Below are 22342 nucleotides of genomic sequence, written 5' to 3'. Positions count from 1 at the left end.
GTTGTTTTTGTTGATAACTAACGGTAGCCTCGAGATCCAGACGTTTTAGAACTGCTGCTGATCATATACATTGGAAACTCCATGACATGAAAGTTTAGGTAATAAAGAGAGATATGAAGTCATTAATTTCAATTTTTATAGATTATTTGATATGATTTGTATATATTAAGTGTTTTGTATCTAATAAGGAGCCCGAATCAAGTAGTATTTAGCTAATATTATGATTATAGATAAAAGCAGAGAGAGGCTGATCTGGCTATTCCATATAGTTATACACTTACACTACTACTCTGACTACAATCACTGGACTGTATGATTAATAATAACTGGTAGCCTCTAGTATTATATTCATTTTCTCAATGATAATCATTATGTTAAATTATAAACTGAGTATTGACAATGTGCTGCATAACGCCGACGTGCAATCATCAACATTAATCTAATAATTAATAAATAATTAATAGGCATGTGTTCGAGGTTATCTGTACCATACTAATTGCATCCTTAGGCAAGATGCTTTACTCTCATTTGCCTCATCCTTCGGATGGGATGTAAAGCCGTTGGTCCCGTGTACTTAACAGTGCACGTTAAAGAACTTGGTACACTATTCGAAAAGAGTAGGGGATCGTCTCCCGGTGTGCTGATATGGTAGGCGCTGCACTGCTGGCTGCCGTGGGTCCGTGGAGGGCCTAATCCGAATTTCCTCAGTTTCCAGTTAAGCTTGAGGACAAATATATATAAAATAAAAAAAATAAAAAAATAATAATTCTATTTAGAGAGTAGTATAATAATAATATTAATATTGTTGCAACCATTTCATTTAATGGCATGGTTAGCGTTGTAGTACAATAAGCTTAAATTATAATATAAATACTGAATTTAAATTGATTTTGTTTATCACAATACTACAGGAATGCCAAAATATTATGAGGATAAACCAGAAAGCAAGCGGCCTTGTTCCGGGTTAAAGGAAGACTTAAAAACATGCTTGTTGGAAAGCAACTGTGTGCGCAAGGTAATCATAGAGTAATATTGTGTTGTTGGATGTCATCTGGACGTAGAATCTGTTATAACTGAGTCAAGGAACTGAGTGAAGAAGCACATCCAAAATATCCCCAACATTTTAGCAAAATGTCCCCAACATTTTAGCAAAATGTCCCCAACATTTTAGCAAAATGTCCCCAACATTTTAGCAAAATGTCCCCAACATTTTAGCAAAATGTCCTCAACATTTTAGCAAAATTTCCCCAAAATATTAGCAAAATGTCCCCAAAATATTAGCAAAATGTCCCCAAATGAAGTTACAGACGAAACTAGAACTGAAGGCTCCTAGTATAAAACACTCATCATGTACTGTATCATTTTGTTGTAACAAACCATTCTTTATACCCTTTACATTGACAGTAATGTATGGTTTTCTTTTCAACAGGAGGGTAAAACACCTAAGGAATGCTTACAACCAGGCGGTGATGTAGATAGCCACTGCAGAGCTTTGCAATACTCATTCTTTGAATGTAAACGCTCTTTAGTAAGTTAACTTTTTATTTTCTTATTTGACTTGAGAAGTACTGTATCATATCATTTACAGACAACCATCAAATATGTCAGTTTGGGATTCTAGAATATAATTTAACATAAGCAGGAAACAGAGATCAATTAAAGTAATTAGGCAAGTCATTTGTTCAATCCTCAAGTTTATTATGATCCTAATAAGTCAATATTTTCTTTGTTATATTTTAATATGACAATAATCTGTTTAATTTGTAACTCAGCGTATATTATTCATCATTTTACTTTGGTTATTTTCAGCTTGATACAAGGAATCGATTTCGTGGCAGGAAAGGTTACTAAGAATGTTGTATTAGCATACATGATTTGAGGACATTTATTGCATTTGTATAGAACACTTAGGCTGACCTATCTTATACTTAAGTATGCACCTTGTTGTCAAGATAAAGTACCACCCACAAGCTATTGTATTGTGGTCCTTATTATAATTGGTTGAGTATTCCATGGTTTTCAGCCGCACTGGTATGTTAATGTTCAGAAATACAGCATACTTTTCTCTGTAGACAAACATTGCTGTAATGCATATTGTTTAAGTGTGATCTGTCACATCGCCACCACATGATTTTCTTTTCTCATTGGTTTGGTAAGAATTGTGGCTGTCAAGTATTAAAATATTCAAATGATGGGTTTAATATCTTCACAATTTGAGTGCATACGATTTGTTGTAAGTCCTGCTAGGGCAAGTATTGATAAAATAAACTTTTTTTGAATAAACATTACTGTGTTTTGTCAATTTATTTAGTTTGATAAATAAAAAACAAATTAATTTTTCCATACTACTACATTATAAACATTTATTTCACTCATGATAAAATAATGTACATTATGTTTTAGCTTAGATGTTACTGCTGCTATACAAATATAAATACTGTTTTAGCAAAAATGTGATACCTATGACATGATATCTCCCTTACAATTATGTACATTCTTTCAATGTAGTTTTTTGCACTTTTTGGTGGATTCCACTACCTTAATAACTCAAAATAGTCACCCCTCTCATCAGCCAAAATAAAATATACAGTGCTTATTGGATACAAATTAGTTATGTACACTTAAGAGTTCATTCTATGTTATGGTGTCAAAATCATGAAATCATTTTCACAAGCACTTTATGATGAATTGAAATTTCACAATGTCGCCCTCTATTGTCCAAAATAAAAAAATCTGGATTTAATGTTGTTGCCTAACAGTTCACAAATATTTAATAATTGACATCATCAATGAATGAGTTCAGTCTCAACTGTTGTCATGCTTTTGGTCAAATCTGCTCTTATTGTTCTTCACCATGTATATGAAAAATGTCAGAGCTTCTTTCTCAACAACTGGTATTGTCTTGAAATGTCTTGCCACTGTCTAATAAAAAATAAATCCAAAACTGTTAGTGTTAATGTTAAAATCATTTTAATGTCTATAACATGTCACATAAATGGACAATTTTGACTACTGAGATCTTTAGAAACACGGGGAAATACAGCAAAAACCTATTACTGTACTACAACCATCGAGAAATAAGTTAGTACACCAGTAGCAGGTTTGACCTTTTAGCACTGGGTTGAATTACACACATGTACTGTATACTACAGGGAATATGAAGGTCGTCTTTTAACCTTGATAATTCAGACAGTTTACTCATTTTGGTATTAAAACATTGAGGAAATAACTGGATGCTAAAAATGAAAACAGCTCATAGGAGGAGCTTATGAAGTAGCATAGACAGGTGATATATGTAAACTCCATGGTAAAAATTAACACCTCATAGGATCTTATGAAGTACAGTATAGATGATATAATGGTACTCCCCTCGTCAGATCTTATTTATTTATTTCAATATTTTATGAGGGTAGACAATCCAACTGAAGCTGATCATTAGGGACCCTCAGAACAATGCAGACAATGTGTATATTATAATGTTTATTCCTGTCCACCCAGGCAGCACTTGCCAGTTTTTATACTATGTTATCCAAATTCCTTCACTTGCACTGATGAAGGGCTAGTGTTGCCCGAAAGCCCTGCTAACTTTTCTGGCTGTTTTACTTTATCGTTTTGATTTAGCTTTTCGCTTTTTTTTTGTATCTCCATTGAGATCCAGCCACTGATACCCACAGCATTGTCATTTTTTCCAGTAATTTGCCCTTGGATTTATGTTTATATACAAATACAATTATTATGGAGTATTAATATAGGAACGTAAAGCTGCTAGTGACACTTGAAGACAAAAGGGTGTCATAAGCTGTATATTAAATGGAATTATTGTAACATTTTTAATTTACCTCAGTAAGTTGTGCTTTATTTAGACCTGGTTTAGTTTGCAGACGGAAATGCCGCTTATAACGTCGCAAAGTGTTCACTTGCAGTTGAAATAAATCAACCTAGAAAAAAAAAGTAACAATGAGTAATAAATAGATTTATTAAAATAGGTTGAGATACTGGGTTAAGTCTGTACTTAAGAAAAACAAATCTTGTACAAGACTCTTATGCTTTTTAATAATAATTAAAAAAAATGTTTTCTCAGGTATTACAGTAAGACATTAGCTCAACTTATCAAGACAACTTTATTTTGGTAGGTTTGTAAAAATCTGAAAAAATGTCCAGCAATAACTTGCCTCAGGTGCGTCAAACTCTCTGTCAGGTGATATTCCACGCTCTTCGTCACTCTCTCGTTTCTTGCGTTTATTCCGTACGCTCTGAATTACTGCTTTGTGATAGTCACATATGTAAATATGCCTCACCTGAAAAACAATCAATTAAATGATGATGTTAGTACAGTAAATGTTTGTGTGTATGTAGCCATTTTTGTGCTAATGGTAGAAATGCATAGTATAGGCCCAAATGTTAATTTATGTTTTAGTGTGAATCAGTGGTTACAATGTACTATGTTTCACTCACACTATGATCAATGTTTAGCTTCAGTTTTCTTTGTTGAACTGTTTTTGCAATTCTTTTACTATAACATGCATTTCCAGCGGCTCTGCTACACCTTTCCCCATCGTCTACTAAACAGCATATTTGACCATGTCCACCATCGTGAATGTCATCTTCAGTGCTAAAGCCATTCATTATTTTATTTTTGGATGCCTAAAGACATTTGAAACAAAAAAAGGTTTCAATTATTAATTAATATTAATTACTACCACCAGACCAGAGAGCATCGCAAACCTATTTCTTTTTTAATGACACATTGTAAACTTAGGTAGCAGAAGTTATTTTATAAATAATGTTTTATATATTTTAAATTGTATGATATATCAATTTATAAAAATCCTAAACTAAATTACATTATAATGACTTCTTCACAAAATGTTATTTTAAAAATTGTAATGACACTTCTTCCTATTTTTATAGGCTTACCTAGCAAACTTTTAAATTATTTTCTAATCCTACCAACATGTCAATTTTAGTGTCTTAAATGATCATTCAAGCCTACCAATCGTAGGCTGGGTGTAGCCATAGACTTGCGAACGATGCGGTTGCTTCTGAACCCTCTCTAGCCCGCAGCCGCGACCCTCAAATCAAGGAATAGGCCTAGCTTTTACTAACATATTCACCATTGATAGGTCTAAATTAATGCCTATAAATATTTTAAGAAGCCAGACTACGATTAGAGCGTGTCTAATAAATCAATATGCAACAAAAATGTATACAAACCTTGTATGCATTGAATGTTTTACTCTGTTTTGCTTTTTCCTAGTCGAGTCGACCTTTATTTTTTTTCTGCAGAAAATGTGTTGTTGATCATTGGGTTTTTGTGTGCAAAGATAAATCATGAATATGCAACACGCTCGATCTCTCGAGCAGACAGGGCATACAACGCTAGTTATTTTCTATGGTAAGATAAAAAGGAGACCCATGTAATTACACCAATATGTAGAATATATTTAGTATAATCTGTCTATAGTATTGGTTTATAAAGATTTTTTATAAAGAAAATAAAATTCTGAAAATGACTGTCAATGGTGTCTTCATATGTCTATTTTATAATAATAAGCAACGCATTGATATAGGAATTCGATCAGTATGTAACTTAACACAGTAGTACAGAGAAATACACTGTCTCCCGCTACATGGTCACGTGGCGGAAATGTTTGCTATATCTAGGCGCTGATTGGTTAAACGTTCCCACACTGTTTAAATTGACCAATGAAATTGCCATATTGGTTGCCTCATGTTTCTGTACTACGTTTTGCATAAGTAGCGTGGGGTATAGCCGTGCGTTATAATACAGAATACCCGTATGGTTTTGTATTCATAGTTGTTGGACGCTTGAGAAGTAGAAATAAGGTAAGTTTAACTGCATATTTTTCAAAGCACGATCGAAGACTTGTTGAGAAAAGTACTGGGTGATATAAAAAAATTATATTCCAAGTTGATTAGTATGTTTTCAGACGCTAGTTTGTGTTTTCAATAGTGATTTTGGTATTTTAAAGTGAGCATACCCGAACGGCATTCAGATGCGCCCAGTACATAACACTGGTCTTCGCCATGATGTATTGCCTTGTTGAGCTTTATCACTGGAATTGTTCTTAATTTAAAATTTATATGTTTGTAGTTTGACAGAAGTATTAGTAGTTTTCGGTTTAAATGTACAATACTAATACTCTCGCAAAATATTAGTTCAAGATTCACTTACGGAATCGAGAAATAAATGGTTAAAAATACACCCCTACCTCGCCGATATGAATGTCTATTCAGTCTATGAATTTCTACCAAAAACCTGGCTATATCTTGCAATATAGAAGCCAATTCAATGCAAAAGAATAGGACTTTTGGTGAAAAATAACGAGAAACTATTCAGGACGAAAATTACCAATAGTTTGGTATCTACATGGTAAAAATGTTTGATTTTAAGGGGTGTTTCATTCATGAGAATAAAAATGACGTTTTCGGGTGTTGTTTTCGGCTTTGTTATGACCCCGGTTTTTCGTCTTCTCGTGTTATAATTTTGAAGCCTGTAACATGTATGTGTTGTCTATCTCTTCATTGCATAGTGTATCTTGACTTACCATACTAACAAAAAATACTCAATAATTTTGATAGCAATTGAATAGAGAAATTCTGGCGTATACATATGAATTTATAATGATTAAATGTCGTGTCTGTTCACGAACATTCCATGTTCGTGCGATTTAATGGCGGATTTTCGATGTTTGATAGATATGGGCTCTGCAACTGATTTGCATATTCTTGTGTTGTGTGTTTTCATAGTACAGAGACCTGTAGTATCAGTGTGATTACGCATAGGACCATAAACAATGCATTTTGATATCTTGAAAACTAAATATTTGTTTTTATTATATATTGTAAAAAGACAGATTTTATTTAATTGTTTGAAATATTAGTTTCTTTCTCAAAAAGAAAATTAATTTTGATGAATTAAATTAAAAAAAACTTTTTGTTTTTGCTTGCTCCATATGACAGGTCTGGTAGTCAATTGGGATATTTTTAAAAATTTAAATATGCTTTTTTTTCCTATTTTTTCTTAGATTTTACCGTTTATTATCAATTAATTTCAATACAACATGGGAAAGAAAGCAGGAAAACCTAAAGGAGCCATGTCTGGCTACGCCTTTTTTGTCAAGAAATGCAGAGAGGAATTGAAAGAACATGTGGAGTTTGCACAATTCTCAAAAAGCTGTGCCGCTCAATGGAAGGTAAGAATGTTTAAATACATGTATTGTTCACCCTTTTGATCACAAGAAATTTGTTGATGGTCAAGTTAAAGGGTAGAAATATCCAATATAAATTCAGCCAAATACAGAACATAAAAAGACAAGTTTTTTCTACTGTGGAGCAAAAATATTGATTAATTCTACTATTTAAGCCTATTTTTGTTAGTGAGTTTTATATTTTTTTGCATTTCTGTTTTAATTTATATCAAACTTTAAATCTATTAATCCATTAATATTATAATTTGATATACCTTTTTTTCCTTAACATGTATAATTTTTTTTCTATTATGTTTATCATTTTGGTAGTTGAATTTACTATTACTTTCATACGGCCGGATGGAAGATCACATTTCATTGTGAACGAGCCTCCGTTTTAATATAAAATTGTTTTAACCTTTGTCTTGTATTTAGTGTAGTACTATATTGAAACGGATTTCATACATTAAACAATGAATATGAATAAAAAATATATACAGTATGTAAATAATCTCAAACCATGTAGCTCATTCCAAGTGGAGCTATGTTTAAATAGGAGAGTATGATAATATTAGATTATATTCAATTTTATAGGCACTTGAAGATCCAGAAAAAGAACCATTTATGAATTTGGCTAAACACGACAAAGAAAGACACAGACGTGAAATGAAAGATTATATACCAGAGAACCCAACGGTCGGCAAAGGGCGTAAACGACGAAAGAAGGATCCCAACGCACCAAAGAGAAATTTGTAAGTGTGTTAAAATGACTCAACATCACACCTTGCTAATAATAGGTTCTTAAAGTAGCTTGGTTACATTCTATAATTTGAATAAAATGCCATGGGCTTAATAAGGTACTAATGTGTGTAAAAAGGGTGGGGTCACTATTTCACCAAGCCTATGCTCAGCATTGTTTTGTTGTCAATGCTGTTTGCTGTCAATCTATTCTCTTTCTAATTACATGTGTTGAGTTGAAGCTCTGTCTGCACTATCAAAAAAAGTGTGATGTACCCAAATATGGTAGTGATATGGCCAAATATGGTAGTAATATGGCCAAATATGGTAGTGATATGGCCAAATATGGTAGTGATATGACATCATCATGTCCATATATGGACACATCACATTATTTTGTGACATTAAGTTTGATAGTGTAGACAGAGCTTTAGTATCATTGTTTGTTCATTCTTTATTCATACTAAATAACAATGCTGATTATATAGTGATATACATAATAATATAAAAAACACTTTAGTTAATCAATAAAAATTCTCTTTATCGACCTCAACTCACAATATAACATTTTTTTAATTATTCCAACAGGTCTGCATTCTTCTTGTTCAGTCAAGATGAGCGAGCCGGAGTGCGAGAATTACATCCCGACTGGAACGTAGCGTCAGTTGCCAAAGAACTGGCTGTGAAATGGAGAAGTATTACACCTGCCCGCAAAGCAAGTTATGACAAAGATGCACAAAGGGATAAAGAGAGATACTTGAAGGTAATTTACACATTTTAATGGACATTTATTTTATTTCACTAAATAGTACATGGATAGTGTAAGGAATTCATTATTTCAACATTGGTTTATTCCATTATCACAAATGAAAAAGTGAGCCCTCTTTTTTTTCTGAAGGCACTGTTTATTTTAATATCAAAATATGATCTCTAGATTGCTAGGATCATTATTTAATAAAAAGTGGTTTTTTTTTTCACTTTTTTATGTTAAATATGCCATTTTGATGTTCCATTATCATTTTTCACTTTCACCAAAAATTAAATAAAAAAAATATGTACCTGGAAAAAAGAATGATTTAATGCAAAAAAATATTCAAATTGGCTAAGTCAATGGGTTTTTGGTTTAATTTAATTTTTACTACAAGTCAAAACATTATTTTGTTAATTTTTTTGTCTGCGGATTAACTTTATTAAGCGACTATTTTTTTTCAAAACTACAAAATGGCCCATTTAAAATCTGATTTTATTAATCTTCATTTTTCATGTTTTTGAGGGACAATATATCTTTAAATGTTTTATGGGTTTGTTTTTAGGCAATGGAGGCATACAAGAAATCGTTAAAATCACCACAAGGACAACAGAAAGTACAACCGCAGCAAAAGGCAGCTCCAAAGGGCGCAAAGAAACAGAAAAAAGACGACTCTGAATCGGGTTCAGAAGATGAAGAGGAATCGACATCAAGTGATGAAGCCTCATCTTCAGAAGAAAGTGATGAAGAGTAAATAAATGGAATGAAACGTCGTCCGCATCCAGGCGGTGTAACGCCCATGCCTTGACTTCATGCTGTTCGTAGAATTCCTGAACAAAAAGCTTGATAATGTCGCCATGTGGATTTCCTTGTATGTATGTACATAAAAAGTGCATGAGAAAAAGTTACAATTTAGATTGCAAAAAAGAAAAAATTTAATAAAAAAAAAACTGTTAGGTGGCTGAGAATATTGTGCACATTTGTGGCTTACTGTAGGTTTTATCCAGCTTACATATTTTACACTAAAATGTTACATAAAATTATTTTAGTCTTGTATTATGAATGAATTTAAGCAAGTATTGGAAAAGAAAATATTGTAATTTTCTAAATTCTTTTCCGTGTCCAAAGTTTGTACAGAATGGCCAACAAGTAATATTTTGAAAAATGATTGTAAAAATGTCGCGTGTGAATTCTGAAATCTAGTTGGCTCGTCGTTAAGCATGTCATTTTATTCATGTTTGGAGAAGAGTTAGCAGATACTTTAACAAAATCAAAAACATGTAACTAGACAGCCATCTTGTTTTATAGGTTGTTTTACGATAGCATGTTCGCTTATTGATTATTATAGCTGTTTGTATACTGCTTTTTTTAAATGTAGGTTTTGAATGAGATTTACTCAATAAAGTTTTGTTTTAGTGTATTTATTGTTTTTTCAATCTTTTCACGTACATAATTTGGGTTGTATACCAACATTGTGTCTAATTCAAAGAGTTATTATTCTTGATCTATAAATACCAAATATACAAGTACTCGGATACTTAGAAATTTATTTTATTCAGTTGACAACCAACAGCGATGAAACCGCCACTAACAGGTTGAATCTAAACATAATAAACTATAACAATACATTCAAATAAGCAACAAAAACAAAGATCGGAACATTATAGAGATTTAAGTTTTACCCTTAAATACATTTAAACTATCATAAAATATATCAATATCCAAACAAATGCAAAATATTTCTGCCTATATTGAAAATACTTATTTTAAAAGCGTTTCTGACGTCACCAATATATTGATTTTCCTGATAATCAATAGACATTGGCAAATATTGTAGGTATACCAAAGACAAACGAATATTCTTGATGACTACAGCAGACCTGGACTACAGTTGCATACAAGTTCAACAACAAAAAAACCAGAGAATTCCAAAATTGTAGCAGTAGTGCTTTGCATCTAAATGGGAACTAAAGCTTATTTTCCATAAAAAGCAATATTCGTGATTCGAACATGGATTTATGAATATTCATACTTTCCCGAGTTCCAATTGGTTGTGCATTTACTTCACGTCACACACACTTTAGATAAAAATACAGCATTTAGTACTTTTCTTTCAAATTTGAAGAATTTTACATTGAAAGTAAGTTATTTTTCCTTTTTTATACAAATATTTACATACATTGTTTGAGCAATGGAAAAGAATATTAATAATATTTTCACTCGGGCTTATAGCGGATTATTCTAAAGGTCTAACAAATGCAAGAAAATTATATAAGAAAAGTAATGAACTGATATTTTACCTGATACTTCTGTGGAGAAGTTGACATTAAAGTGCATGGTTTCATGTATTGTGTTTTTTTTTTTTAAAGTTTTTCTCCTCTCTATTACCGTATTATATAAGTCAAAAGATAGTTTCTATAAATAATTTAGTGTGTATACTAAGTCTAAGAATCAGGCTAGGAAAGCATACTAAAAACCTCTTTCAAGTTCAAATAATTAAATTTATATTAAAACATAATACTTTAAAACGTTATCAAAATAAACATTTATTAGTTTAGTAGTGAAAAATAAGTTTAAAATTGTATTGTAAAAAATCGATAGATCGACCGCCGCCTATATCCATATCACGTGCGTGTATATAACACCACGTCCGCCGATATCTTCGCGCGTTTTGATTGGAGGATATTTTGTAGGTGAAAACTCGAGCGTAAAAAGAGGAACTTTAGAATGTCGTCGAAAAGTCGGGCCTTGCAAAATTGATTTGTAAAATTTGATTTAAATGTTGATTTGAAATTATTTTAGTGAGTTATTATGCTTTTTCATGCTTTGTTTTGGGATTTTGTTGTATGAAACATTTTTAATAGGCTTGACTTAGCCAGGCTTGACTTTTTTTTAGCTAGGCCTAGGCCTAGGCCTAGTCTAGCCTGACCATTCGTCCTTACTTTGTCTCAGTGTGTGTCTGTGTTGTTGTACGTATAACGTACGTGTGGTGTGTGGAATACCCGGGGAGTGTGTGTGTGCAGAGCTTAGTTGAGGCCCAGCAAGGCCTAGTTTGATGGTGCATCCCTTTCACATATGTAGGCCCAGCTAGGTTGCTGTTTCCTATTAATTATCATTATCGGCATGCTTTCTTTTTCTTGTTTTTAATTTTTAAATGTATTTTGAACTGTATATTGATTTTAATTTTATGTAGTTAAGTTCTAAGGCCCCAGACATTTCATGTAATGGTGACTCTGTTGCTTCTGGGGTCCCAGGACATGATGTCGAATAAATAAATGAAATGAAAATGGTCAATTGTCATGCCTAGTTTTCTATCGGCGCAGTCAAAAATTCTCTTAACTTAATTCTTGTACAGACAGGGAACTGGCCACATGGTCGACTGTATCTATAGAAAATCTAACATTCAGGTTTGACCATGCCAACAATAGTCAGTTGCCATAACTATGCCTGCAGTAACACTTAATAATAATAATTAATATCAGGCTTATAAAATATATTATTTGATATTAATTATTATATTGCAGATCGATGGAAAAATGGGTCGTTTGTGTTGTCCTTGTTTGAACATAAGTGTACATTTTAAAGGCAGTGATTGGGAAGCCACAGATATCAGTAAATTTAATCTTGATCCTGAACATTTGCGCCACCCATTTTTTGAACAAGGTGTTGCGCTGGTGCAGTTGGATCTTGCAGGCATTTCACAGGTTTGTGCAACGATTCTTCATCGACAAAGACAACGACAAAGAGATGGACACCCTTCCAAACCTGCCATAAAGATCTCAAATTCTTTTCTCTAAAAAAATGTTTTCTGTAGTGGAGCTGTAGCTTTATGGTTAACGTGCTGGCCTTCCAATCCCAAGGTCCGGGGTTCAATCCTGACTTAGTGCCAGGATTGTAACTCACGATTTTTCAACTCCACTCCCTAAGCCTCAAATGAGACTTTGAGTTTATAATCATGCTAAATTCTAAAATACTTTATCCATCCTGTAATTGGCGAGTTTGTGCTGGCTGTTGGATGCGTATGAAATTAAAAAAAACATGTAGCCGTTGTTGATTACTATTATATTTGTGTTTGCACAATAACGTCCAAAGTTTAATTATCTTATTGATTTTACCAAATGACTTTCAATTGAATGTTATTAATGTTGTGTGTTATGTTTTAAATATTGCAGCAACAAGAAAAGTTAGTTCAAGAGTTCAAATTGGGACAGTGGAATGTGAACAAATGTGAAAACTGTAATCTTGGTGTTTATGCAACAAGTAGTGCTAAAGATATTGTGCTTGTTAGTCTGACATTACTGGTAAGTCCTTTTTATTCATTACAATAATATTAGCAGCAGTGTACAAAACAACAATTACTACGGCAATCTGGCTCCAATTATGGACGAAAATGGAGATAATGATATTATACATACAAACTATGCAAAATTATGAGTTGGTCTAAAATTATTGAAAACCCATAGGAAAAATAAACAATAAACAAATCAACGACGCACACACCATGAAAAGCCCTCCCTAGTCTAGACAATCATTCTGTGAACACTCACATACTTTTATGTGTTCATTATTGTGTGTTCATTATTTTGTGTTCTTTATTTTGTGTAGAGTAACAGTACGGTTATTGAAGAACTATATCAGTCTGAAGATTATTCGCCTCAATATCACATCATATTGAGAGAAGATGGAGACAAAGACGGAGCAACCTCTTTATGTAAGTACTCATACACAGATCCTGAGGGGGCTAAACCTAAAAAAAAGGGGGAGATGTAGATAAATAATTTATTTTAAAAACATGATTAAATTTAATAAACATTTTATATATTTACAGTATATCCAACAACCAGTCACCATGACATCATGAAAACAACAGTTAATGAGCTTCAGGAAAATCTGACGCAATATATAAAGAAAGAAAAACTTCTAACTGAAGATAGAATAAGGTAAGAATAGTGTGACCATAAGTATGGTAATCTAACAGGATGCTGAGCTCCAGAGATCAAAGGGATATCTGTGGTTGTGACATGATCAGTTCCACACACCTTATACAGACACCGCATGCCATGAAGAATATGTACATAGTACAGTACTGTTAAAGGACTGTTACGAGTTGGCAAGGCGAGCTCAGTGTCCTGTTGTTAGATTGCCTTGCTATAAGTAATCCTCAAGACAAGTATGTTTAGTCTACTCATATTTTTTTTACAGGAAATACACAGAGGAGCAGAATGCAGCTTATGCCGGCATTCAGAAGAGAGCTTATAGAGACAAGAACCTAATGGTCGGGTAAGTATGACATATTTACAAAAATAAAAACCAGTTGTGTTTAACCATGAGGTCCTACACAGGCATCAAGGCCTGTATAATGAAAGTCTCCCAAAACAGTCTTTTCTTGAGGTCCAAAAGTTTTTTTTTCTTTTAGCATAAAGGAAAACCAGACATATTTAGCTGGCAGCACAGGGATATCTGTACCATGAGAGAGTTAATTGTATTTTTTTAACTGTTTTTAGATTGTTGCTGGAGATAGAGGAAAGAAATCTGGTGAATTCATTATCAGATGCGATGAATGAAGCGAGTATCCCAGCATGCAATTCATCTGCTTCCACTAAGTCAATAATGAGAGGTAATGGTAAAATCATTAGTTAATGATAAATCAAGTTATTATCATTATCAATCATGACCTTTAGCATCACATGACCTGAAACCAGTGACCTGTGTCATTTATTACCAGTCTGTGACAGTTTGTCTAATACCCTTTTCACATCTGCACAGATTGTTACAACTTGTAATTACACATTTTCATACATGCATACACAAACCTTGTTACAAGTTGTTACATTTTGCAGATATGAAAAGGGTATTAAGTAACATTTAAGCAGGTTTACAAACAAACATTACTAATTAATATTGTCTTTTGTTTTTTACAGCAACTTCATCAAAAGTAAAAGTATCTCAGCTAAGCAAGTCATCATCTCAGAAAGTGCCACAATTACAAACTATCACAATGGTAGGAATTGTTGCATCATATTATTATTATGTGGTAACCATTTTTCTCCAGGTTGTCAACTCTTTCTGCTTCACTTTCTTTACTCAGTTCCAGCTGTATCATCAATAAAGTTTATCGCAAATAGCTTCATTTCGCGAGGAACATCATTGCAACAATGGTGGGTTTGGGAGCAATAAATAAACTTCATATACTGGTGATGGCGCTATTTCTCCCAATTCCTTCCAATCATGCATCACTCAAGCTATTTGCGATAAACCTTGTACACAATATGGTGTTGGTAGAAAAGTAACTAGTACTACTATTGTGTATAACATTCCTTATATCAAACCAATGGTACAAATTATGAAAATAGATGGTAATCACCTTCTTGACGGTTTCATTGTTCCTTTCACAAACAACTTCTTCAGATCTATTTTCATAATTTGTACCCTTTGTTTGATAAAAAGAATTTGATACACATTGTTAATCACAAACCAGATGAACATTTACAATTCTACTATTTTTCAGCAGAATGCCAGAAGAAATTATGAAAAAACCAAAAACAGACAGCAGCCAGTCTCAAGGAAGAGCAGACAGCAACAACAGGCAACAAAAGATGATAGTAAGTTGTTTTGATCAATTTATTCACCTCAAGCTAGCACCAACATACCACTCCTAGTAAACACAACACATACACAACCATGTTATACATAATAGTACCACATGTTCGTAGGTTAGATCACTAATGCTTTTTCGTACTTAAAGGGTTAGGTTCAGTTATATTTAGTTTGATAATATTTAGAGGTTACGTTGATAAGAGTAGTATTATATGGTTTAGGCCCTATTTTGTATAGAATTGTGTAGTGCGTGTGGTGTTTTTAATACACCCTTGTTATCTTCCCTTCTCCTTTAATTGTAAAGTTTGTTTCACCTGCATTCAATCCCAGTATAGCTTTGTTATGAGCTGCCAAGTACCAACAACCAATCAAGGCATATTTTGATTTTAAAGACATTTTATGTTCTTGTATTTCTTGTAGCACTATTTGATTTAGAAGGATTCAGTGAAGATTGTGAACCATTTTTTGAATCTGAAGATGACAGTAGTGTTGATGGTAAGTTTATTTTTAAATATTCTAATCTGGATACCCTGTTACAAACTAAATGAACTATTCATATCTACAGTATTTTAAAGCAGTGGTGTCCTAAAGTTTTAATGGCTTAAATGTATAAGTGTTTTCCCAAAAGATTTTTTCTAAAGAAATAGATCAAATAGGTTATGTCAATGGCTTACTGCAAGCCACTTTTAGGCTATGGGGCATGAGCCAAAAAGAGGCCTAGAAAACGAATTTCGTGATCTCCTAGGAAGATATTCACACAGTTTATAGTTAATAATTAGGTTAACACAAATTCAGCCGATCCCGCTTCCAAAAGTTACGCAATAAGTGTAATTTTAGGTGTAAAAAAATCGAATTTCTCAACATAAAGAAATACATAGAAATAGCGCCCTCTATTTGGTATATTTTCTATTGGTACTGGATAAAATACAATCGTTCCATTGGAATAACTTATATCTTTCTTTCACATTTAACATGCAATATTTTTATCATAATTTTGAGATTAATATTGTAATATTGTAGTCCTTGTAAGAAATGTATCTGTTAGTAAACCTTAATTAATATTTATTTAAGCACACTGAAAGGAAGATGCATTTTTTAATCTTTATAATTCATGACTATGCTGTCACAAAATATTTATTAATATTATCTCTCCTATTGCAACTTTTTGTTTTCATTGGATTCATAACATAGAATTATAATCAATTAGTAACAAATAAATGAAATTATTAAAGCAAAGTTTCTTATAATACTCCTGTGTTTTAATTTTGCTTATCATCTCATGGGTTCTTTACTTTATAATTTCTCATGGTTCATCCGTTATGTTTATAAAAGTTTAAAGATTTCAAGGTAAGGACCAGGGATAAGAAGATCTCCTTTAGTAATTTGCCTAGTGTTCATACGGCCGTTAGAAGTGACTTTAGTTAAAAGCTGACAGATAGTAAGTGGAGCAGAGTGATGTAGAGCCATCTTCCACCCATTTCCAACAGGAGATGGAGCATTTTGTTGTTGAATAAAACTAGCTTTGTGAATTAAAGCTTGATAATTGGCACGCTGAATATGTTTATATAAAGCATCTTTGTTGGGTGGAATCATATTTTCAGCTCTTTTGCCCAATGAACAGAATGCATAAATTAGAGTTTTCCATTACGAGTTTCATTGCCTTCACTTTACCATTCCCAAAAAAAGCGCTGACTGAATCGCATCCTGTGAAGCAATGTAGTCCAATTAATGCATTTGAAACATCATTTCCAATATGTTCCTGAATAGCCTGCAGATGAATTGTTCAGAGATTAGCATCTTTTCCAGTATTGAAATATAGGTGAGAGCCATGCAGACTTTTGCAAAATGCCAATCCAATAATGAAAACATCAGTGTCAGGGCTGATTATAACAATATCTTTACCACCATGGTCTGCAGCATGCAGAAACATTCTGGTGTCTGCCTCTTCTTGATTAGAACTTTTCCATTTGATTCTGAAATAGAATGGCATAATGTACCATGAGTTATTATTTATTCCCTTGAGGTGATCTGATTCACACATGCTCCATATCTGAAAGAAGAACTTGATTAGCTGTTCCTTGTTGTAGCTATCAGATAAAAATGTTTTCCACTGTTTTGGAATTTGCTTTTCGGCTTTTGATATTTTAATGACTTCGTTCAGCATTTTTTATGCTGTTTGTGTAATTGCTACATGTGATCGCAGAATTCTCCTTCATTTAGTAACAGGTTCTGCTGTTGACTCTTCTGTTTACTCTAATCCTTGAAATTCTTCTGTAAAAAAAAAAGAATACTAATTAATATTTATAATTCTAAATGTTTGTGTAATAAATATAATAATATAATCAGTTCAGTATCATCTATACACTATTTAATATTGCAGTACAAGAATTAAAATAATATGTCTCAAATAACAACATAAAGCATCAGGTTGGTCCATTCTGTCCTTGTCTGAGGCTACTTGCCAAGGTTTGCATGCATTACCACATTGAATAAAATGCAAATGTTTTTTCCCAAGATGGAGGTACCTACCATCAAACTAGATCCAATACACAATAATACTGGGGCCAGGCCTAAGCTAATTCATATTGTAATTATGGGTTCATTTTATGTTGGCCCAGATATTTAAAAAAAATTATATACCAGGCCTAGCCTACGTAGCCTAGGCCTAATATATATTTAAAAAATAAACTTTGTAGACTACCCACCGCCAACCTACCTAGGCCTACCTGCCAGGATTTTTTAGTATTTTGGCGAGCAAGGCAGATATGAACGGTATATGAACTAGCTAGGGGCCTAGGCCTATCACTAAAACAAATAGGCCTAGGCCTAGTAACAAATTAAGGAAAAAAATTCACCTTCTTCATTGTTGGATGAATTAACATCCTCTATTTCATATTTTCTTGCTCGCCTTTGTTTGCTACAATCAGTAAAATATTGATAGCATCTTTTTATGACATCCAGCGTCGCCAGGAATTGGTAACTATTGGTAAGCTCTCAATATCATCACAAGGATTTGCGGCTACAAAACTCCTTTTGATTGCCGCTTAGATTGCACCAATTTTTTGTACACATTAAAAAAGTTTTCCATTTCGTTTCTGTGAATGTTAATATTGTCCCAGAATTAGATGTATTGTGACAATAACAACGTTTTTGATCATCAGAAGATGACATCTTCCTGCTCAGCTCCAGAAGAACAACACATGTTTGTTTACGATCGTCTAGTAGCCGTATCCCGCTGTGTAAGGGAATCTGATTGGACAGTTACTGTTTCACAGCTCCATGAGTTAAAAGACAAATTTTTTGATTGGTCAATTGTGCGACCTGTACTGACCTACAAAAATCTTCTATATCGCAATAAAATACATATAAAAACAAACATATTTCGTTGACGCGTAAAATTTACAAGCGGGATCGGCCAGTTTAGGGTTATCTATATTTTTGTTATAATTTTCATAGCAATTTTATTCTCTCCCCCGATAGGAGATCACGAAATGAAACGATAGAAGGCCATGCCCCATAGCCTATTTACAGCCTACTGCTGTACAGTTTGGTGGAGAGAAGCAAACATAAGTAAAGTGTCTTGCCTAAAAACACAAGCAATGCAACAAGCATTGGACTCACGATCTCGCAATCAGAAGACAAACTTTAAACACACTAGGTATCACGCTCTCTGTATACTGTACTTGTTCTTCTATTCCAGATAACTCACTGCTAGATGAGATAATGGACCATCATCCTATTGTTAACCGGCATGAGCATCAGTATGCAACTTCTGTACCCATCACGATGCCTACATGGGGAAAAGATAATAAACACCCATTTGATGAGTTCGATGACAAGGTAGTACCACTCTTAAGCTCTATCTACACTATCAAACTTTATGTGACAAAAAATGTGATGTCCCCATATATGGACATGATGATGTCATATCACTACTATATTTGGGCATATCACTACCATATTTGGGCACATCACTAGTTTGATAGTATAGACAGATTTAGATGTTAGAACACCTCCTTTATGACAACCACATTGAAGAGACACCCCTATTAAGTGGACACTTTCCTGTTGATTAAACGAGTGGCAATATATGTTTTATCACTACAGCCAACCTCTATTCAAGGGACACCCCTATTAAGTGGAAACTTTTCTGTGAAAAAAACTGTGATATATATATTTTTAAAATGCAACCTCTGTACCTATGTCTTACAATACTTATTCTTAGACACATATTATGTAACAGTTAATAATACTGAGCACACACACACTATAATAATGAAGTATTATGTTTTATTATGAATTGAATCTCGTATAAAGTTAATACATGAACTTTTATCTATTGATTTTCTCTTGTTAGGTACCTATGCCTGGTCCAGATAGAATCATTGCAAGCATGCAAGCAATGGCTGCCAGTGTTAAGGATGGTACAGAGATGTTTGGTGATTTACCTAGACCCAGGTTAAATATTGCTGATACCAAGAACAGGCCTCGTTAGACATGTTGTACCTATGAATGACTGTTATCTTTGCTACATCATTCAACTCCCTCAAAACCAGATACCCATCTGGTCCCTGGTGCGCAATTAACCCACTGTTTTCAGAGTGAATTTTAAAGGAGCAAGAATATTCATTCATCTATCCTTTCAAGAATATTCATCTATCCTATCATGAATATTCATCTATCCTTTCATGAATATTCATCAACTGTATCCTTTCATGAATCATGAATATTCATATATCCTTTCATGAATTTTCATCTATCCTTTCATGAATATTCATCAACTGTATCCTTTCATGAATCATGAATATTCATATATCCTTTCATGAATATTCATCTATCCTTTCATGAATCATGAATATTCATATATCCTTTCAGGAATTTTCATCTATCCTTTCATGAATATTCATCTATCCTTTCATGAATATTCATCTATCCAGTTAATATAGAACTTAAGTTGAAACTGAATCTTGCAAAATATCACACTAGCAAGAACATAGAAATGTACGGAAGCTTGTGACCATTATTCACACATTATTCAGTTTAAACTTTATTTCACATTTCAGTTTTGCATATTTCTGGGTTTGAGTGAGTTGATTGACACATTTGATTTGTTACTTAAGCTAACAAGGAGTTACTTTTAAAGCCTAATTATACACGGTGCTAGATTGCCACATTGAGGTTGTTTATTTAGTAGTATTTAAGTATAATGTTTTTTGTTTTCATTACAATTGTAAATAATATATTTTATTGTTGATTTTTTTAGCATGTTTTAAGTTGAACTTAATCAGTGTAGAACAAGGAGGTTTGTTAGATTATAAAAAAAAAATTGTATTGATAATCGTACTTTAGTTTTGATAGTATACTCAGAAAGTTAGTGAGTAGACTGTGGTGTAACTGATATTGATTTAACCATGTCTTTGAATTAAGTGAATAAATTAAGTACATTTATTAGTAATTACGAACATTTCCTTAAATGCATTTATTTATTTTCACTTAAAATATTGACTAAGTTACTGTTTTGTTGCGACCTATTTTATTCTCCATATTTCCCTCTGACTGGATTATAATAAACATTTCGTTTATTTTATTTGACCAATACAACCAAAGTTTAAGGCTTAAGATGATAGAGAAAAATAAGGGAGACCATTTTGGTACCCACAACCCAACTTGAAAGAAATTGTATTTTAGCATATGATGACATGAAATATCGGGATACTCCCTCCATTATTGAAAGAATTGGGAGGTCTGCCTAAATTTTGAAATATTTAAAAAAAAATTTAATTATAGTGATGTAGTTGAGTCACTACATCAGCTGTACATTTTTCTTTTTGTTCTATCATGCATTTAATTGAATATAATATGTATAAGCTTTTCATTGCTGTGAACTGCATTGGCCCTACAATATTTTACTTCACAAGAATAGGCCAACCATGTATACTAGCCTCTTGATGTGTAATAGGATGTTTACAAGAAGACAACTAAATCATTAATTAGTTTGTACTTTCGTACATTTTTAATTATATTAAAGATTGTTTTTGTTCCAGTTTTCACAAGTGAATACATTTGATAATATATCGTGTTAGTTGCAGCTATGCTGTTGATTAGTTCGCTAGTATTATAATACTGTATATTTATATTATCATAATATGTTGCAAGTGTACAGTGGCGTAACTTAGAGACCTGAGGCCCTCTTTTAGGAATCCTAAGTGGCCCTCCAATGCAGGAGGCCTCGGACATATTTTAATGCCCGTTTTTTTTCCTCTGATTACTGTTCAGGGGGCACCATAAGCTTCGGTGGTCCCTGGGTTTAGCCAGTGAGCGCTCATAGCCGTTACGCCACTGTAAGTGTATGCCTTATGTTACATGAAATAATTACCTTGTTTCCAAGTGAAGGCATGTTTTTGCATAAAGAAAAAAATGCAACAAAATCCTTTATGGTGCTGTCATGGCAATTGTTAAACAGAACCAGTTGTTATGGTAACTACTACAACATTATGTATTCGATGTATTTATGTTGAAATTATGTAACTATACCTAAATTGATAAATATGTTTTTGTGTTGCAATGTATAAATTAAAATCACTGTTGTCTTCTTAAATGTTACCATGGTAATACAGCATGAATATGCTAATTAATATAACTGTAATATGATTATTTAAGCTTAAAAATGAAGTGTGTTATATTTTCCATTCATATTTTATTTATATATTTGTTTAACACAATATATTGATGATTCCTTAGATTATTTATTTATCAGTAATTAGCAATTAGTAAATACTGTATTATTATTTTATCTTTATTTGTTACAATATATGATCTTGATTCTATTTATAGTTATAATTACTTTTATTATTTTGAATAAAGTTATTTAGATTTAATACTTTAAATATCACATTAATAATACTTGTAGTCAGAAGAATAATAAATTTATATTTAGATTTATTATTTTCAAAGATTAGCTTTCAAGAAATGTGACCCATAAATGACCTTTTGTCATGGGTAATAATGTGATTAATAAAAAAAAACATGGTTTATTAAAATATGGTTT

At 32.6% G+C, this 22342-nt stretch overlaps 4 protein-coding genes across 5 annotated transcripts; 3 read left to right on the top strand and 1 right to left on the bottom strand.

Moving 5' to 3' along the window:
* Positions 1–12: 12 nt before the first annotated feature.
* On the top strand, positions 13–2283 carry LOC144843213 (cytochrome c oxidase assembly factor 5-like). Its single transcript, XM_078699993.1, has 4 exons — positions 13–98; positions 912–1015; positions 1430–1528; positions 1810–2283. Exons 2-4 carry the CDS (start codon positions 914–916, stop codon positions 1849–1851), a joined length of 243 nt encoding a protein of 80 aa, XP_078556119.1. The 5' UTR covers positions 13–98; positions 912–913; the 3' UTR covers positions 1852–2283.
* A 52-nt stretch (positions 2284–2335) lies between these two features.
* On the bottom strand, positions 2336–5430 carry LOC144843212 (histone deacetylase complex subunit SAP30L-like). Its single transcript, XM_078699992.1, has 5 exons — positions 5215–5430; positions 4456–4644; positions 4173–4298; positions 3840–3938; positions 2336–2922 (listed from the first exon to the last, which is right to left on the bottom strand). The coding sequence occupies exons 2-5, from the start codon at positions 4624–4626 to the stop codon at positions 2806–2808; spliced, it is 513 nt and encodes a 170-aa protein (XP_078556118.1). The 5' UTR covers positions 4627–4644; positions 5215–5430; the 3' UTR covers positions 2336–2805.
* Positions 5431–5688: 258 nt separating this feature from the next.
* LOC144843211 (high mobility group protein 1 homolog) lies at positions 5689–10117 on the top strand. The gene is made up of 5 exons (XM_078699991.1): positions 5689–5847; positions 7050–7217; positions 7806–7963; positions 8538–8712; positions 9263–10117. Exons 2-5 carry the CDS (start codon positions 7086–7088, stop codon positions 9449–9451), a joined length of 654 nt encoding a protein of 217 aa, XP_078556117.1. The 5' UTR covers positions 5689–5847; positions 7050–7085; the 3' UTR covers positions 9452–10117.
* A 1277-nt stretch (positions 10118–11394) lies between these two features.
* Positions 11395–22274, top strand: LOC144842246 (uncharacterized). 2 transcript variants are annotated; one of them, XM_078698657.1, is made up of 12 exons: positions 11395–11498; positions 12222–12401; positions 12870–12998; positions 13303–13408; positions 13526–13637; positions 13900–13977; positions 14202–14314; positions 14619–14698; positions 15206–15299; positions 15715–15789; positions 18995–19134; positions 19652–22274. In XM_078698657.1, exons 2-12 carry the CDS (start codon positions 12234–12236, stop codon positions 19787–19789), a joined length of 1233 nt encoding a protein of 410 aa, XP_078554783.1. In that variant the 5' UTR covers positions 11395–11498; positions 12222–12233; the 3' UTR covers positions 19790–22274. The 2 variants fall into 2 exon arrangements, with proteins under 2 accessions (XP_078554783.1, XP_078554784.1); XM_078698658.1 differs by having other exon boundaries at positions 15209–15299; positions 19652–22270.
* Positions 22275–22342: the final 68 nt, after the last annotated feature.

Source organism: Antedon bifida, chromosome 5 (assembly GCF_963402885.1).
Source record: "Antedon bifida chromosome 5, ecAntBifi1.1, whole genome shotgun sequence".
NCBI lineage: Eukaryota > Metazoa > Echinodermata > Crinoidea > Comatulida > Antedonidae > Antedon > Antedon bifida.
The sequence above is the reverse complement of the archived record's forward strand: the minus strand, read 5'-3'. Positions and strand labels throughout refer to the sequence as shown.

What these genes read in the sequence shown, in the direction of transcription:
- LOC144843213 (XM_078699993.1), top strand. Translation starts at nt 914, where the DNA reads ATGCCAAAATATTATGAGGATAAACCAGAAAGCAAGCGGCCTTGTTCC. An exon ending in AAAGCAACTGTGTGCGCAAG is followed by an intron (nt 1,016 to 1,429) that starts GTAATCATAGAG and finishes TCTTTTCAACAG; the next exon opens with GAGGGTAAAACACCTAAGGA. An exon ending in TTGAATGTAAACGCTCTTTA is followed by an intron (nt 1,529 to 1,809) that starts GTAAGTTAACTT and finishes GGTTATTTTCAG; the next exon opens with CTTGATACAAGGAATCGATT.
- LOC144843212 (XM_078699992.1), bottom strand. Translation starts at nt 4,626, where the DNA reads ATGAATGGCTTTAGCACTGAAGATGACATTCACGATGGTGGACATGGT. An exon ending in AGCTAAACATTGATCATAGT is followed by an intron (nt 4,299 to 4,455) that starts GTGAGTGAAACA and finishes ATTGTTTTTCAG; the next exon opens with GTGAGGCATATTTACATATG. An exon ending in GAGAGTTTGACGCACCTGAG is followed by an intron (nt 3,939 to 4,172) that starts GCAAGTTATTGC and finishes TTTTTTTTCTAG; the next exon opens with GTTGATTTATTTCAACTGCA.
- LOC144843211 (XM_078699991.1), top strand. Translation starts at nt 7,086, where the DNA reads ATGGGAAAGAAAGCAGGAAAACCTAAAGGAGCCATGTCTGGCTACGCC. An exon ending in GCTGTGCCGCTCAATGGAAG is followed by an intron (nt 7,218 to 7,805) that starts GTAAGAATGTTT and finishes TCAATTTTATAG; the next exon opens with GCACTTGAAGATCCAGAAAA. An exon ending in ATAAAGAGAGATACTTGAAG is followed by an intron (nt 8,713 to 9,262) that starts GTAATTTACACA and finishes GTTTGTTTTTAG; the next exon opens with GCAATGGAGGCATACAAGAA.
- LOC144842246 (XM_078698657.1), top strand. Translation starts at nt 12,234, where the DNA reads ATGGGTCGTTTGTGTTGTCCTTGTTTGAACATAAGTGTACATTTTAAA. An exon ending in ATCTTGCAGGCATTTCACAG is followed by an intron (nt 12,402 to 12,869) that starts GTTTGTGCAACG and finishes TAAATATTGCAG; the next exon opens with CAACAAGAAAAGTTAGTTCA. An exon ending in CTAACTGAAGATAGAATAAG is followed by an intron (nt 13,638 to 13,899) that starts GTAAGAATAGTG and finishes TTTTTTTTACAG; the next exon opens with GAAATACACAGAGGAGCAGA.